Raw genomic sequence first — 13,616 nt, 5'->3', positions numbered from 1 at the left:
TCTCTCACCTCATCCTGAGCATGACTGCCCCCTCCTATGGGGTTTCCCGTGTCTGGCACAATGCGCATGTCACTCTCTGGCCATCCCCAGAGACCCTGAGATTCTTCTGGAAGGACACAGCTCACATGGTGCAGGTCAGAGCTCTCTGCCTCTGCTTCACTGCTCCCCTCCCGGCCTGCCTGGCCCAGGGCTGTCCCTGTGCTTCCTCCGACTTGCTGCTGTAAGCATGGTGTCCCCGAAGGGTTTGGGGCTGCTCGCTTGGAGTGCAGGCGGCTGATGGAGATGTAGTGGTAGTCATTGCCTTCTGCATTGATCACATAGCCTGGCAGGGCCATTCTTCTGAACTCCTGTAACACAGGGAAGAATAAGCATCCCACTAGCTAAGGGTACGGCACTGCCTCAGGGCTCCCTCTTTACCTCCTTGAACTTCTCCAGAGAGTGCTCAGGTCCAAACACAAACTGGAGCAGCACCACCTCGCTGTGGCAGCTGGGCCGCCCCTTGGAGTTGTAGATGTGAGTGGCCACCCGGTGAAGGATGGAGGTGCTGATGACCTGTGAGTGGCGCAGCGCAGACACGATCTCATCATCCAGAAGCCAGCGAATCTGAGCAGAGCAGGGACACAGAGCACAACTGATGTGACTGCCCCAATTCCCACCCAAATCTCAACAAGTCCAGGATAGTTCCACTCGTTGTCTACTTCCTTCACTTCCTTCTGACTGTACCTAAGAAAAAAGTTCTGGAAGAAGTCTGCTGTCCCACCCCAACTGCACCACAAATTTTTTTTTTAGGTTAACCTCACACTTCTGAGCAGCACAAGGCCAATGACCTGTGTGATACAAGGCTTGAAAGTCACTTCAAGTGACAAAGGGTACGGCCTAGAGCAGGCTACAGAGTATGAAACAGCAAGTGTGTGCTGTAGCAAACTACTCCAAGCTGGAAGCAAGAAGCAGGCAAAGCTGCCTTACCTCATTCATAGTAGCTTCAATAGCCTGCCTGTGCACTCCAGGGAGGTTGGAAAGCGCAGGGTGCCTAAGAGAGATGACAGTGAGAATCAGTCAGTCATTCTCATTCATGCAGACACCACAGTGCAGCTCCTAGGCTGCAAAAGAAACTTGTGACAGGGCCTACTACAGCTGCAGAACTGTACCTCTCATCTCCTGTGGACGGAAGCCTTTCCAAGTTGTGCATGATATCCTCATCTGACCGAAAAGAGGATGGCTGCCCCGGAGAGCGGGTGAAGGACACGCTGCTCTCTGAGGTGCATCTGCCAGAGGAGACAGAGCAGGCTGAGCATCAGCTTCTGAGCCAGAGAGGAGGAAGAGACACAGTTTCCAGAGAAGGAAAAGTGATCCCTATGAAAGGTGAGCCTATCCTGGAAAAACGTTCATTTTCTTCAGGGCTGTTGCATGCTCCACAAAGATGACAATACCTGGTCTCAGAACAGGGAGATGACCTGAGACCACCTTGCTGGGAAGGGCAGGCAGAGGATGGGTAAGCAGTTGGGCCTCCCCCCACTTACCTGTTGTGGAGAATATCTGCATTCACCACTTCTATCTCGAGGGGCAGGGTAAGCACAAAGATATCCAGAGTCACACAGAGGTCCCCCAGGTCAATGGTGGTCAAGCCCTGGCAGCTTTCCAGACAGCCAAGAACTTCCCCTGAGGAGAGATCTTAGACTAAGGGGATCACACAACAAAAAGCTCTGCTTACACACATACACGGCTTGGTAGGAAGCACAGAAACTGCAACAAGTAGCTGTCCCACACAACTGGACAGGCTTAAGGTCACCATCCTCTGTGATCTTTCCACAACTAAAGCCACAGCAAGTGAGAGACCTCGCAAAAGCCTGACTGCCCTTTAACCTCGCAGCAAGGCTTGTCCTTACCTAGACAAGTTGGAAGGGACTGCACAGGCATGGAGCTATGCTGGCTACGCAGCTTCACAGAACAAGTGAGGTGCACAAAGAGTGGGGGCATCTCCTGCTCCATGAACTCTTGCTCATTTAGTGAGTCCCCTCCCAGCACGCTGAAGGAGTCATCATCCTGGTTCACTGTGTTGGAATCTGAGAGGGAATCTGTGTCTGGGAACTCGTGCTCCAGCTTCTCGCGGTATTCCACCTCCAGCTCTGGGTCACTCTCTGTGGCAATGCAGCACCCAGACACAGTTCCTGTTGACAAAGGATCCCCATTAGCAAACAGAGACCCCACTAGACACAGACAAGTTCTGACAGGCATTACCCACAGTGAGACAATCTTCCTTCTCCAGGACGGAGCAAGAAAATTTTACCTTCTTCAGCTGCCAGTTCTGCTTCTGATACCTCCATGTCCTCACTGCCTTTCCTGTCTGTCTGATCCCGAGATGACTCTTCCTGAGAGGGAGAGAGGAAGGACAGATACCAGAACTGTACTAGGCAGTGAAGCAGTGTTGTGGTGGGCTCTTCAAGTCTCCATGAGTCTGCCAGCCTCAAATCCAGAATTGATGAGAAGCAAAACTGCTTCTTTCCATAAGGACTAGGTGCCAGGGCAGAAGCATGCCTACCTCTTTCTTGGCTGATGGTGGGCAGTAGAAGAAATAGTGAGGATTTGATGGCACTGGCTTGAAATGTAAACTTCCAATTTCCAGGAACTTTTCCTGAAAGAGAAATCCCAACTATGAAGCAGACACTCCACTCTACTGCCCTGTGACTGACAAGCCAAACTCCCACATTCCTCACCTGGATGATTTTATGCAGGTCAGGGTGTGCCTGGCAGGGTTGTCCATTTTCCAGCAGTGAAAGGGGAAACTCTGAACAGCAACTAGTGCCCACACTGCTTTTTGGCTCTTCTGTGGGGCTAGCAACATTGTGAGAGTCCTGCTCACTGTAGTCTTCCATTTCCGCACTGATAGGACGGTGAGAGGTCAGACAGGCAAATCAAGAAGCAGCATTTATACTTATTACCTACCCTGCAAGTATCCCACCTCACAGCTCCCCACACTTTATTCCGTGTAAACATGAAGCAAGTCATAAGTCATCCAGTTTCCACCTCTACAGCCCCAGAAACCCTCCTCCCACCCACTAACCCAGATAAGCACTCAGGCTGTCTGAAGCCAGGCCAGAGGCAGCTTAACCAACCACAGGATTGGTACAGTTGTTTGACACCATGCTATCTCCTCCCCGGGAAACAGAGACAAGCAGATAAGTACAGGGAACCATCTGAATTACCAAAACTCAATCCAGGATATTCCACAGCAAATCATGCTGTGCCAGCACCCTTAACGTCCTGGCAGCACAGAGCAGAGCACAAAGCTCAAGCCCATGCTCACTCAGCAGCTTTGGAACAGAATTAGTGCCTAATATTTAGAGAATGCAATCTGAGGACTAAAATAAAGGTGGGACAAAGTACACTCAGGTGCCTGAATTAGTAATACAGATGGCAGATCACAAGTCATTCATCCTTCAGAAATGTTAATTGTAAACCATTGATCCCAACTCAGATTGTGTATCTTATAAACAAAGAAAAGTTCCCACAGTTTTTCTGTGTGAAATCTGCACTTGAGGAAAAAGTCACCTGACTTCCCAAACACAAAACATTCTTCAAAAGCAGCTTCATCCTGCTGATTTACAGCATAAGAGGTAATAAGATTGAGGGTTCCCGACAAATTGTGGTGCATTCATATCAAGGAACTGAGCATAGTCAAGAGCAAATGGAGGACAAAAAGAAAATATCTATAGAGAACATTTCTTTCTTCAACAGACAGCACAGTAAGGTAGAATAAAGTGCTTCTCCCTTTCCTTATGATTCCAAAGTCAACATGAGCCTCAGAAACATCCTAGCAGGACAAAGTTTTATCATCAAGCATACTGCAGTTCTGCAGAAACGCTTTCTGTTGTGATATTATTTCTAGTCTTTTCATTAAATAAAGCACGCCTTACTCTTCAGAAAAAGATAGTATGCTGTCACCCGCCCTTTTCACCAGAATTGGCAGTAATCTCAGATGAGTCAGGTAGTAGGAGATGCATAATTTCTCTGGAAACAATACATCTAAGTGTTACCTGCAGACAAACTGCTCTACAGCCCAGATGGGACAGTTATGAGCTAAGAATACATGAGACAGTCAAAGGATAAATGTCACCAGTTATTATAAAAGAAACAGAAGGGTCTGGTAGACACCATACCAGGTGTGTATCCCAATGGAAATACCTATTTCTACATGTGGCTGTTAAAGCCTGCCCTACAACATCCTTCCTAGCAATAATAGAAAGTTCTTGAAGAATGGTCTGTCTCAGCCCAATTTTAAGACAAGACCCTACCTTGATTCAGAGACCAAGACACCACGTTCTCTAGAGCTCTGCTCCTCTTCTTGCTCTATGCTGCCCACTTGGAAGCTGGCAGCCTTAGGGTGTGTATGGAAATGTTGGTGGCTCTCTCGGAAGGAGCGGACATGGCTGCACACTGTCAGCAGGAAGTTGGTGATATCTATCTCTTGTAGCAGCTCCTCACAGTAGTCCATGGCTGTAAGAAGGTCTTGAGAGCTGATGCTGTGTGACTGCTGAAGGCTCTTGAACAACCCTACAGATCAAACAAAGTACTTGAACATCCCAGTGCAAAGATGCAAGGCTATAGGAATCAGGCAATAGTTACACTCTGGGGAGCAAAGACCAGATTTCCACCAAGTCCCTACACAGAGATTTAGTCAACGCAGGTACTGGAGACAAGACTCGTCAAGATGTCTAATGCTACATGTTAGCCTGGGCTTGGTCATGCCCAAGAGACTTAGGGATCTGCCACCCCAAAAATGTGAGCAAAGCCTCAAAAGAAGGAACCCCCCCATCACAGCACTGCTCAGCTCCAGGAACAAGCTGTGCGAGGCCCACAGAGAATACACTGAGGCATTTTTACATCCATGCTCATTAGAGACCAAGTCCCACAGCTCCTTCCTTTTCCTCAGGTAACCTCTCAAGAAAATTAAGACACTGTTTTCATAAAGAAGATCCAGAGTCCAGCCCCAAATCTGCCCCAACTCCCTCACGCTGCTTCTCACCTTTCACATAGCACTGGTGGGAATGCTCCTGCAGCAGTGTGCAGTAACTCACCAACTCTTTATGCTTATGATCTAACCAAGCAGCAGCAGGAGGACGCTCCAGAGACTGAGACCTGGAAAGGACACACACAGGAAGTAGTTGTTGTAAGGTAGACAGGCAAAGCCAAGAGAAAGAGGCACGGTTGGAGCCAGCCTTTTGTCAGGGATGCTCCCCCATCCTCCCTAGAAATCCTGTATGTTTGGTATTACCTGAAAAAGACATCCCGGGGAGGACGATGTGTCCGTGGGCTGACAAGCTGCTCTCGTAGCAGCTCCAAAGAGCAGCTGTAAATATACATGGGGCAGCGAAATCGGCGACACTCGCCTAGCTCAGACTGTGAGTTCTGGCGGCAGAAGGAGATATGTACATCTCTCCGCGAGGGACCGCTCTGTTCTCCAGCGTCACGGCTCACTTCTGAAACAGAAAGAATCCTGAGATAAAGGCTTTCCATGCATTCCTCATTCCTTGCCTAAGAAATCACAGCCCTCACAGCAGCATCCACAGGCAGGAACTGGTTTTACAGGCTTCTTCTCCCCACCCAGCACACACGTTAGTACAATCTGCCTAACAGTAGGAATTAAGAGTGCTTGCAAAAAGCCAACGAAAGGAAAGGTGTTGCCCTAATTCATTAGCCAGGTGCTGTCCTGAGAGTAGTACCATGCACTGGTGTTACGCTGAGGGTAGGTAATGGCACTGCAGCATCCCCTTCTTCAGCCTCAGCCCTGTCCTGCTCTGCACAGACAGGTCTCAGAGTACTCTCTCCAGACTGACTCTCATCTTTTGGAGGTTTGTCCAATCCGCAAGACATCAGCTTCTGTACATCTGGAAGAAAACAAAACAAAATCCTCCTTCTGTCCTGTGTCAACAGGTAACCCATATTACATTCCCAAGGCAGAAATTCCCGCTATCACTTCGTGTGTAGGAACAGCACCAAAGCATACCTCCAGCTGAGCCTAGCAGCTTCCACCAGTAGCTCAGTGGAAGCAGACCAGTCCCAATGCCAGAAGTAGAGACTCCCCTAAAGCGTCCCATTATCAGCCTCCTCACTTCATTTGTTAACAGTCTTCTCTGCTGGGGAAATATTCCAATAGCTACAGCTAGCAAATGATAACATATATGAAACATATATTAAACATAGCCAGATTCTGTCCTGAAAACAATGTGAGCAGCACACTGTCCAAGGAGAAAACAACATTCATTGCTTTGTACTGCTCTATTTCTGGCCTTATGGAGCAAAGAAGAATGAGTGTAGATTCTGCTATTCAATCTCCCCTCCACCCTAGAAGAGCTGATACTGTTGTTCTTGTTTTCTTGAGGAGGTGGTTGGAACTGTTGCCTCCTTTCCCTCTCCACAAAAGGGGCCCTTACCTGAGAATGTGGCTGGCAGGAAGGTCAGGAATACATGCTGTGGATTGACCAGCTTTGCATAGCATCGCCACTGTGGGGAAAAAGGCCCTGTATTGTCACTCAAGGTCACATCATCTTCAGGAAGCTCTGTGTTGCCGAGGCTCTGAGGAAAGAGCAGAAGCTTGCTAAGTTTACAACACATGGCACTGCCTACCCCAGGGCAAGTAGCAACCATACAGAGCAAGTTCCTCCATGACTACTAGTTGGCACAGCACTGAAATAACCCTGGCAAATCCACACAACATTCTCAGAGAAGCCTGGCTCCAGGAAATACAGGATATGCTTAGTCAGCTTTGCTGGGCCTGCTTCTGGCCTCCAGGCAATGATTGCCCACAATTTCTGAGCTCTTTGCAGCACAGCATCCATGCTGCTCTAACAGGCTAAGCCCATAGTGAGTGCAACTGCCCACACATTACTGGATTCCTGCCCAACCTCAGTCACAGGCTACAGCTTAAACTGCTGCCAACTGTGGAAAAACACCACCCTTTCAGTCTGTTCTCAGCTCTTGTGCACTCTCCTGCCCTTCAACAGCTGCTGGCTTAGCCCCAGTGGGAGCTCAGGAGAGGGCCAGCAGCTCAGCAGTACCTGCAGAGTACTTGTGGAGCCAGTCATATCCCTGGTGCCATTGCTGCCAGCATGATGATAGGATGCAGAAGTGTCCTGCTGCTCCAGGGTCCCAGAAGCTTTTGAGGTTTCTTCTGGAATGGAGCAGAGAAACCAACCTGAGGAACACCAGCTGAGGAAAATGCTTGAAAGCGAGGCCCCCTGAGACACTTCAGCTGCCAGCATCCCTGCTGCAGTGTTCCTGGACCTTACCTCGGATCACAGGGAGAGTGAAGGGTGGTTGATGACCATCACGATCCCGTTGGAGAACCTGCTCCATGAAGGCCACATGATCAGCATCAGCCATGGGGATCTCCCGATCACTGAGGTCATGCTGCAGGCAGCCATGGAAGAGGTTTAGAAGCATTTCATTGGGCACAAACGAAGAGTCCTTGGTCACCTCCTCATTCTCTGCTCCAAAACAGAACCACGGCAGCTTCAGAGACAGCATCTCCAGAGCTACCACCTGCCAGGCTCCCAGAAAACAGCCCTTTCCAAAGCGACATTTCTAAACAGCCAGAAGTTTCCCCTGACACCTCTAAAAGACTGACCTGGAGAATGCTGAGATGCAACTCCAGCAACATGAGCTACCATGCACTGACTCTCCATACTACCGTAACTGGTCTGGAGATGTCAGGGATAAAGACAAGAAATCACCATGCAAAGCAACTATCTAGATTTGAGACTTAGAAAGCAACTCTTCCAAAACTATCATCACAAGAATGCAATACATCTGCACAGCCCTGAGGCGGCAGAGCTGGGAACAGCACTGAGCTACTCAAAGAGACATGGCAGCTCCCCCACATCTGCATCCCAAGGAGACAAGCACACATAGCAGGGAGCACAGAGACACCAAAGGAGGACCAGAGAAGGCAGGCAGTGAAGAGACACTCACCTTTTGTCAGCATTAGGAAGAACATTTCAACCTGCTGACACCTGGGCAACAGCTTCATGAGGTTGAACTGGAATGGGATCTCATGCACTCTGAAACCAGCTCCCATGTCTGGATCTGCAAGAATTGGGAATATGATATTCCTGCTGGCACCACAGAGCCCTTTCCCCAAATCACCCGGACATATATGGTGCCAGCCCTAAATGAAACATATGAGCACAAGTGACAGGGCACAGCAACAACTTCCCATCTCCCTCTACTTATGAGAACAGGGGGATACAAAGGAAGACTGAGATGAAGATCAAAGACTGCAGGAGACTGCAGCAGGTTGTGAGCTACCTACAGAGAGGTACCTTGCTGTTGGAGTCCCCTGCCACTTTCATTCAAGAATAGAGGGGAACTCATAAGGCTTTACACAACACAGCTGCTTGCAGCACAACTAGGTCCACAGCTGCCAGGGGACAAGAGCTGCATATCAAAGTCACAGGAAATACTGCTGGAGGTCAATAGCCATGCTGGGAGCCAGAGGCAGCCTGTGTTAGCAGAGCTGTCAGGAACAAGGACACCCTTGCTCTTTGGAGAGATCTCCCATCCGGCAGGCTCCCCACATCCCTTCACACACTTCCTGTCCTCTTCCTCAGGAAAGAGTCTGTCCTCCATGCCCTGAGCTTTCCTGGCCCTCTCCTGCTCCCACAGGACAAGTGAAATGATCCAGCATTTGGGCTGATCCTTGCTCCCTGAAACTCACACAACACTAGCTATGTTATTCACTGTAAGGCAAGCAAATAAAAGATCAAGGATGAACTCCTGACAAGAAGCTTAGGTAGTAGCAATGTTCAGCCTGGACATTTGAGAAAAGCTTTAAAGCAAAAACTCATTGTCTGGCAAGGGTTTACTCCCTCCCACATTGCTGGAGTTCTCAGTGAACTGTGTCAGATCAGAAAGGCACAATCCTACCCAAAAGGAAGAAGACAAACCAGACCTTCTGAGTTCCCTGTTCAAGCAGAGCCTCTCCAGTCCAGGCAGAAAATCGCAGTGCCTTTTTTGGCCTTCCCAGAATGAAGCCATCTCCCTGACAGCTTTGAACAAGTGCAACAAAGTGAGAGCCATCAAAGTCTAGAAAGTCATTGTCAAAAATACCTGCTCAACCTTCTAGAAGCCTCTAACACTGCTCAATAAACTAGGTGCCTAGCTACCTCCTTTTGCTCCCTCATACATACCTGTCAGGACATAAATGGGCTCACCTTCAGTAGCTTTGGTGTCTGAAGGAGGACAAACCCACTCCTTGTTCTGGCATAGTTGGCTGATGTATTCAAACGTCAGCATGGTGGCAATGCATGTAAGGTCCCGTGGGTAGAGCTGTAATAAGCAATCAAAGCTCAGCTTGCACAGCAAAATTGCTAGTCCCTCATGCAGCAGAAAACAGTTTCAAGTTGAGGAGAAGAAACACCCACAGTCCCGTCTCTTTCACTCTTGTTCATTGCTCTCTCCTTCTCCAATCCTATTAATCTCTTTTTGCCTTGTTCAGGTGGTGCATTGGCAATGCTACCTGCAAGCCTGCTCTGGCCTAGCTCACTCCCCTTCAATGCAACAGCTCCTAACAAAATAATATGTATTCTTCCACATATCCCAGAGCCACATTGCATCCACTGCCTTGCAATGTAGGAGCCACTTCTGTTCAGCAGTCCAGTTTCTCTTTTGGAAATCTCAGCTTCCTCTGTTACTAGTATTCTCACTTCTTCTGGCTCCTAGTAATTCATCCCATAGCACTGTGGTACACTTGCAACAAACCCCTCTCCCTCTAAAAAAGGGCCCATGCTCTCACCTTCTCAGGGACTTACCGCTTTAGGTATTTTCTGGTAGGGCAAACCATGGAGGTGCTTCCAGTTCTCAGCAGTACTATGAACATGGCCGCTCTGTGGCTCTACCCAGCATTCAGTGACCAGATTCAGTTCTGTGTCCACCTCAATGGCCTCCACCTCTGTATCATTGTCATCATCTGTGGAGAAGCTGGAAGAAAGACAAAGTAAGTTCTATGAGATGGAACAGAGCCAGAAGCCTACTGCAGGTCCTCTCTGAGCTGTAAGAGCAGTGACACAAACTGCAGGTTTGCAGGCAAAGCCCCACCTAACTGGTGAGCTATCTGTGGCAGCTGGGTGTTTAGCTAGATTATAGGATGGCCTTCTTGCTCTCCACACTACCCACAAAGGTTGAAACTGAAGTCATGTCCCCCACTGCTGCCAGCCCTCCCCAGGAGCATGGCCATGGCCTCACCTGTCCTTGGTAGAGGTAGAGTGTGGGGGGAAGAGGATGTACTGGACAACACAGGTGTGCTTCTCCCTGCTGCTGCTGCCACTTGAGCCATCAATCTGGAGGGGAGACACAGCATGAGCCTGGCCAGCAGCAAGAGCACACAACTACCCAGTGCCCATCATACAGCACAGCCCCATCCACCAGCTCCACTTGTGGTGGTGGAGAGAGGGAACCTGCATCAGCCCCAAAATTCCTCCAGAATAACCTGTTCCTGCCAACAAAGCAGATCTCTAAATGGAGATAAAAAGCAGGACCCAACACGCATGCTGGTTTACTTCAGAGGAGGTTGTATATAGGGAGACTTGCCACAAGGTTACACACTACAAGTGGGTGGGAAGATTAATCACACCCACCTACCCACCATAGGAAGGTGAATCTACCTTGGAAGAAGCAACAAAGGATTGTTTCCTCAGTGTGGCCTCCAGGCTCACCTGTATGGGCAACTCCAGCACCATATTGATAATTCCATCCCCACTGGATGCAAAGTGGAAACCCTCTGACAGACGGACCCTGGCAACAGAGAGGTATTAGACACAGATTTCTCTATCTGTACTGCAAGCCTTAAATACAAGAATTAACTGAACCCCTCACTCCATTACATCTCCCTTACCAAGGCAGGGAATTGCACGCAGAGAATTGGGAGAGGTGCACCTTGCACAGAACAGCCTGAGTGAAGATCTACACACTCCAGGCATAGTAACACCACCTGCCCTTTTGTATGTGTTCCAGAACATTCCTTTTCCTCAACTGCAGCTGAAGAACTGGGTGAAGTACTGGTGTAAATAACTCTGGAACCATGAGTAATACTTTCTGTCTCAGATCTGCATCCCTAGAACTAACTGGACAAAGCATCTCCATTCAGGTGTACAACTTACTCTGTGAGTGTGGAAAGGAGCTGGGCTACTGCTGTGATGGGCACAGCTGGTGCCAGCCCTGACTGGACGCTCCATATCCAACGTTGGTGATAGAAGTAGCGGGACAGCGAGGCCAGGGTGGATGAGGCAGTACGATTGGCCACCATGGTGAGCGGGCCAGACACTGGAGGATGTTCCAGGTTGAGAATGAAGGGAGCTCGATAGTCAGAAGGCAGCTTTTCATACCTAGAAGGTAAAAGTGTGGCTTGCTGAGATGGAAAGGATGCTCTGCTCCGGACCAGAAGTGCCTGGATTCACAGCATGCTTGCTGGGCCTGGGACAGAGCTCTCCAGAAGCAGAACACGTCTAGTTCAGCACAGAATACCCTCAGACAGTGGTAACTCAACTTAATTTGCATCACATTTGGTAAGACAACAAATTTGCCCACCCTGCATTGGCCCCCAGTGGAAGTCACAGCCCTCCAGACTACATCCAGCATTCTTAGCCCTGTAGCCCAAACCATTCCAACCAAGCACAGGCATCATAGTTTCTCACTCTAGCACAGACAGAACCACCCACAAACCCTTCCACTCCCAGGAAATGCAATCACACTGCCCGCCTGGGTTCCCATCACTACCTGATGAGCAGCTTCTCCAAGGGTTTGTGCAGCACGACAAGGCAGGGTCTGTCTGAGAGGGCTGACTGGACCCCAGCCACAGGTGGAGACTTGGAGGGAGAACTACTGCCCAACATTTTCCTCTTTGCTTTTGGAGTTGCCTCCTTGCTCTGGACCCTGTGAGGAAAGCGCAACTGCAGGATTCGGTCCCGTAACTCCTCCACAATCTGTCATGGTAAAAGCAAGAGGTAAACATGATCACCTTTGTCTGGAGACATAATCTGTTCAAGAAGCTCCCAGAGAAATTTTGAATATATAGATAAGGAGGACCAAGGCTCTTAGGTCCACATTTTAACAACTATACCAAATATTTTTAAAAGCACAAGAAAGGTCAAAACAACCTAAGGATGGTTTCAAGGCTGGAGAAATCACTTTCCATAACTCTAAACAAATTAATTGCATGCCAACTTCTCCACAAAAACAGTTTAAGTATCCACATTCATTTCTCCTCCCTTCCACAACCTGTAATGTTAACTACCACATGTAAGATATGTAAGATGAACAGACTGCTCCCACAGCTTGTGGATTCCACCTCCATCACCTTCATGTGTCAAACTTCTGTTCTAAAAGGTTTCAAGAGTTAAAGCTACTTTTTAGGTTAGATTATTTTTTCCAGTATACTTTCAAGATGATTTCCTGATTACTTTTCTTTTTTATCTTGTTTGTAACAGCTCTGAATATTGTTCTACCCTTACATATTTCAGAATCACAGAATGGTTGAAGTTAGAAGGGACCTTCCCCCTTAAACAAGGTAAGCTACATTCTTCTGCCATCCTCCAAATGAGTAGCTAGTCAGCCCTCTGGTAGGCAAGAAAAAATAATAATAATTGGGCATTATACCATTTATTATTTACAGCTCGTGCTGCAATGATCTGGAGCTTGCCCAGAGCTGCAGGGTATGGTGCCATGCCTGTCCTACACCTTCTTCACAAGGCAGGTGTTAACTCATACTTGCCAGGGGGAACTCCTTTGTGAAACCTGTCACAACCAAAGCCCAAAGCTCAGATCTCCTCCTAATGACATAAAGGTGTTTGAGTGCCAGAGCACTGTGTTGTTATCTAGGATAGTCATCTCAGAAAGCGATGGCCCTACTGGTATGTCAGCTTTAGAGGAGAAGCTCAATGAGACAAACCAAAACCTTCCATGAAGATGAAAGATCAATATTTAATGATAGACCTCTTGTTTATAACAAAGTGTTCACATAGATTAATGGCACGTTCCTCATACTTACTGTTCTACCTAGGAACACTTAGACTTGTCTCTGCCATTAGAGCTGGAGAAACTGTCTGCACAGTGACCTCACCTTCTGAATCTGACTGGGGCAGCCCCCTTCTTTGTTCTAATAACAAACGAGTTATTAAATATATATATGTGTGTGTGTATGTATATATACACATATAAAATACTTCCACGTCTCTAAAGCATTTTCTGTGCGTTTTTTTTCCCCACTCCAGTATTGGTCACGTAGGGAACTGTTTGCATTTCATCTCTAACCCCTCCTTGTCCTGATTATACAACATACATACGCAACTCACCACCTAATGAAGCAGATAGCATAGGGAACACATAGTACATCCATCTTAGAGGCCTTCACAGATGAGTCAGACATATCTTCTGTTCTTGACAGACGGTACTGATTGGGTTTTGGTCACGAGGATAGTCTAGATAATCTTTGAGTCATTTCAAGGCCCACAGTTCTATCATGCATTGGGAAGAGCATGCATGTGACCAGTCATTCTATTGATATTCATGTTTTTGGGTTTAGATCTTTCATAGACAAGCTTTCATTCACAAGAAGCTTTGTCTAA

At 48.1% G+C, this 13,616-nt stretch overlaps 1 protein-coding gene across 11 annotated transcripts in view; it reads right to left on the bottom strand.

The window, feature by feature from the left end:
* SZT2 (SZT2 subunit of KICSTOR complex) overlaps positions 1-13,616 on the bottom strand; it is a 54,378-nt gene that overhangs the window by 24,250 nt on the left and 16,512 nt on the right. For 10 of the 11 annotated variants that reach the window (XR_014885084.1, XM_085231168.1, XM_085231172.1 and 7 more), the window contains 23 exons: positions 11,770-11,975; positions 11,154-11,378; positions 10,710-10,788; positions 10,240-10,334; positions 9,807-9,975; positions 9,210-9,324; positions 7,969-8,082; positions 7,287-7,484; positions 7,056-7,168; positions 6,432-6,573; positions 5,721-5,885; positions 5,273-5,477; positions 5,024-5,136; positions 4,293-4,551; positions 2,715-2,880; positions 2,540-2,632; positions 2,288-2,369; positions 1,887-2,168; positions 1,521-1,659; positions 1,149-1,265; positions 967-1,030; positions 418-603; positions 9-347 (listed from right to left, as the gene is read on the bottom strand). Coding sequence is in view for 10 of the 11 variants with exons in the window: in XM_085231168.1 (XP_085087294.1) it covers positions 9-347; positions 418-603; positions 967-1,030; positions 1,149-1,265; positions 1,521-1,659; positions 1,887-2,168; positions 2,288-2,369; positions 2,540-2,632; positions 2,715-2,880; positions 4,293-4,551; positions 5,024-5,136; positions 5,273-5,477; positions 5,721-5,885; positions 6,432-6,573; positions 7,056-7,168; positions 7,287-7,484; positions 7,969-8,082; positions 9,210-9,324; positions 9,807-9,975; positions 10,240-10,334; positions 10,710-10,788; positions 11,154-11,378; positions 11,770-11,975 (3,666 nt within the window). In the remaining variant the exon portion in view is untranslated. Of the gene's footprint in view, positions 1-8; positions 348-417; positions 604-966; positions 1,031-1,148; positions 1,266-1,520; positions 1,660-1,886; positions 2,169-2,287; positions 2,370-2,539; positions 2,633-2,714; positions 2,881-4,292; positions 4,552-5,023; positions 5,137-5,272; positions 5,478-5,720; positions 5,886-6,431; positions 6,574-7,055; positions 7,169-7,286; positions 7,485-7,968; positions 8,083-9,209; positions 9,325-9,806; positions 9,976-10,239; positions 10,335-10,709; positions 10,789-11,153; positions 11,379-11,769; positions 11,976-13,343; positions 13,471-13,616 lie in introns of those variants that run through there. The other variant, XM_085231177.1, reaches the window with a different exon arrangement.

The sequence above is a fragment of the Meleagris gallopavo genome, chromosome 10 (genome assembly GCF_905368555.1).
Source record: "Meleagris gallopavo chromosome 10, MGAL_WU_HG_1.1, whole genome shotgun sequence".
Classification (NCBI taxonomy): Eukaryota; Metazoa; Chordata; class Aves; order Galliformes; family Phasianidae; genus Meleagris; species Meleagris gallopavo.
Note: the sequence above shows the minus strand (reverse complement) of the source record. Positions and strands in the feature narration are given on the sequence as shown.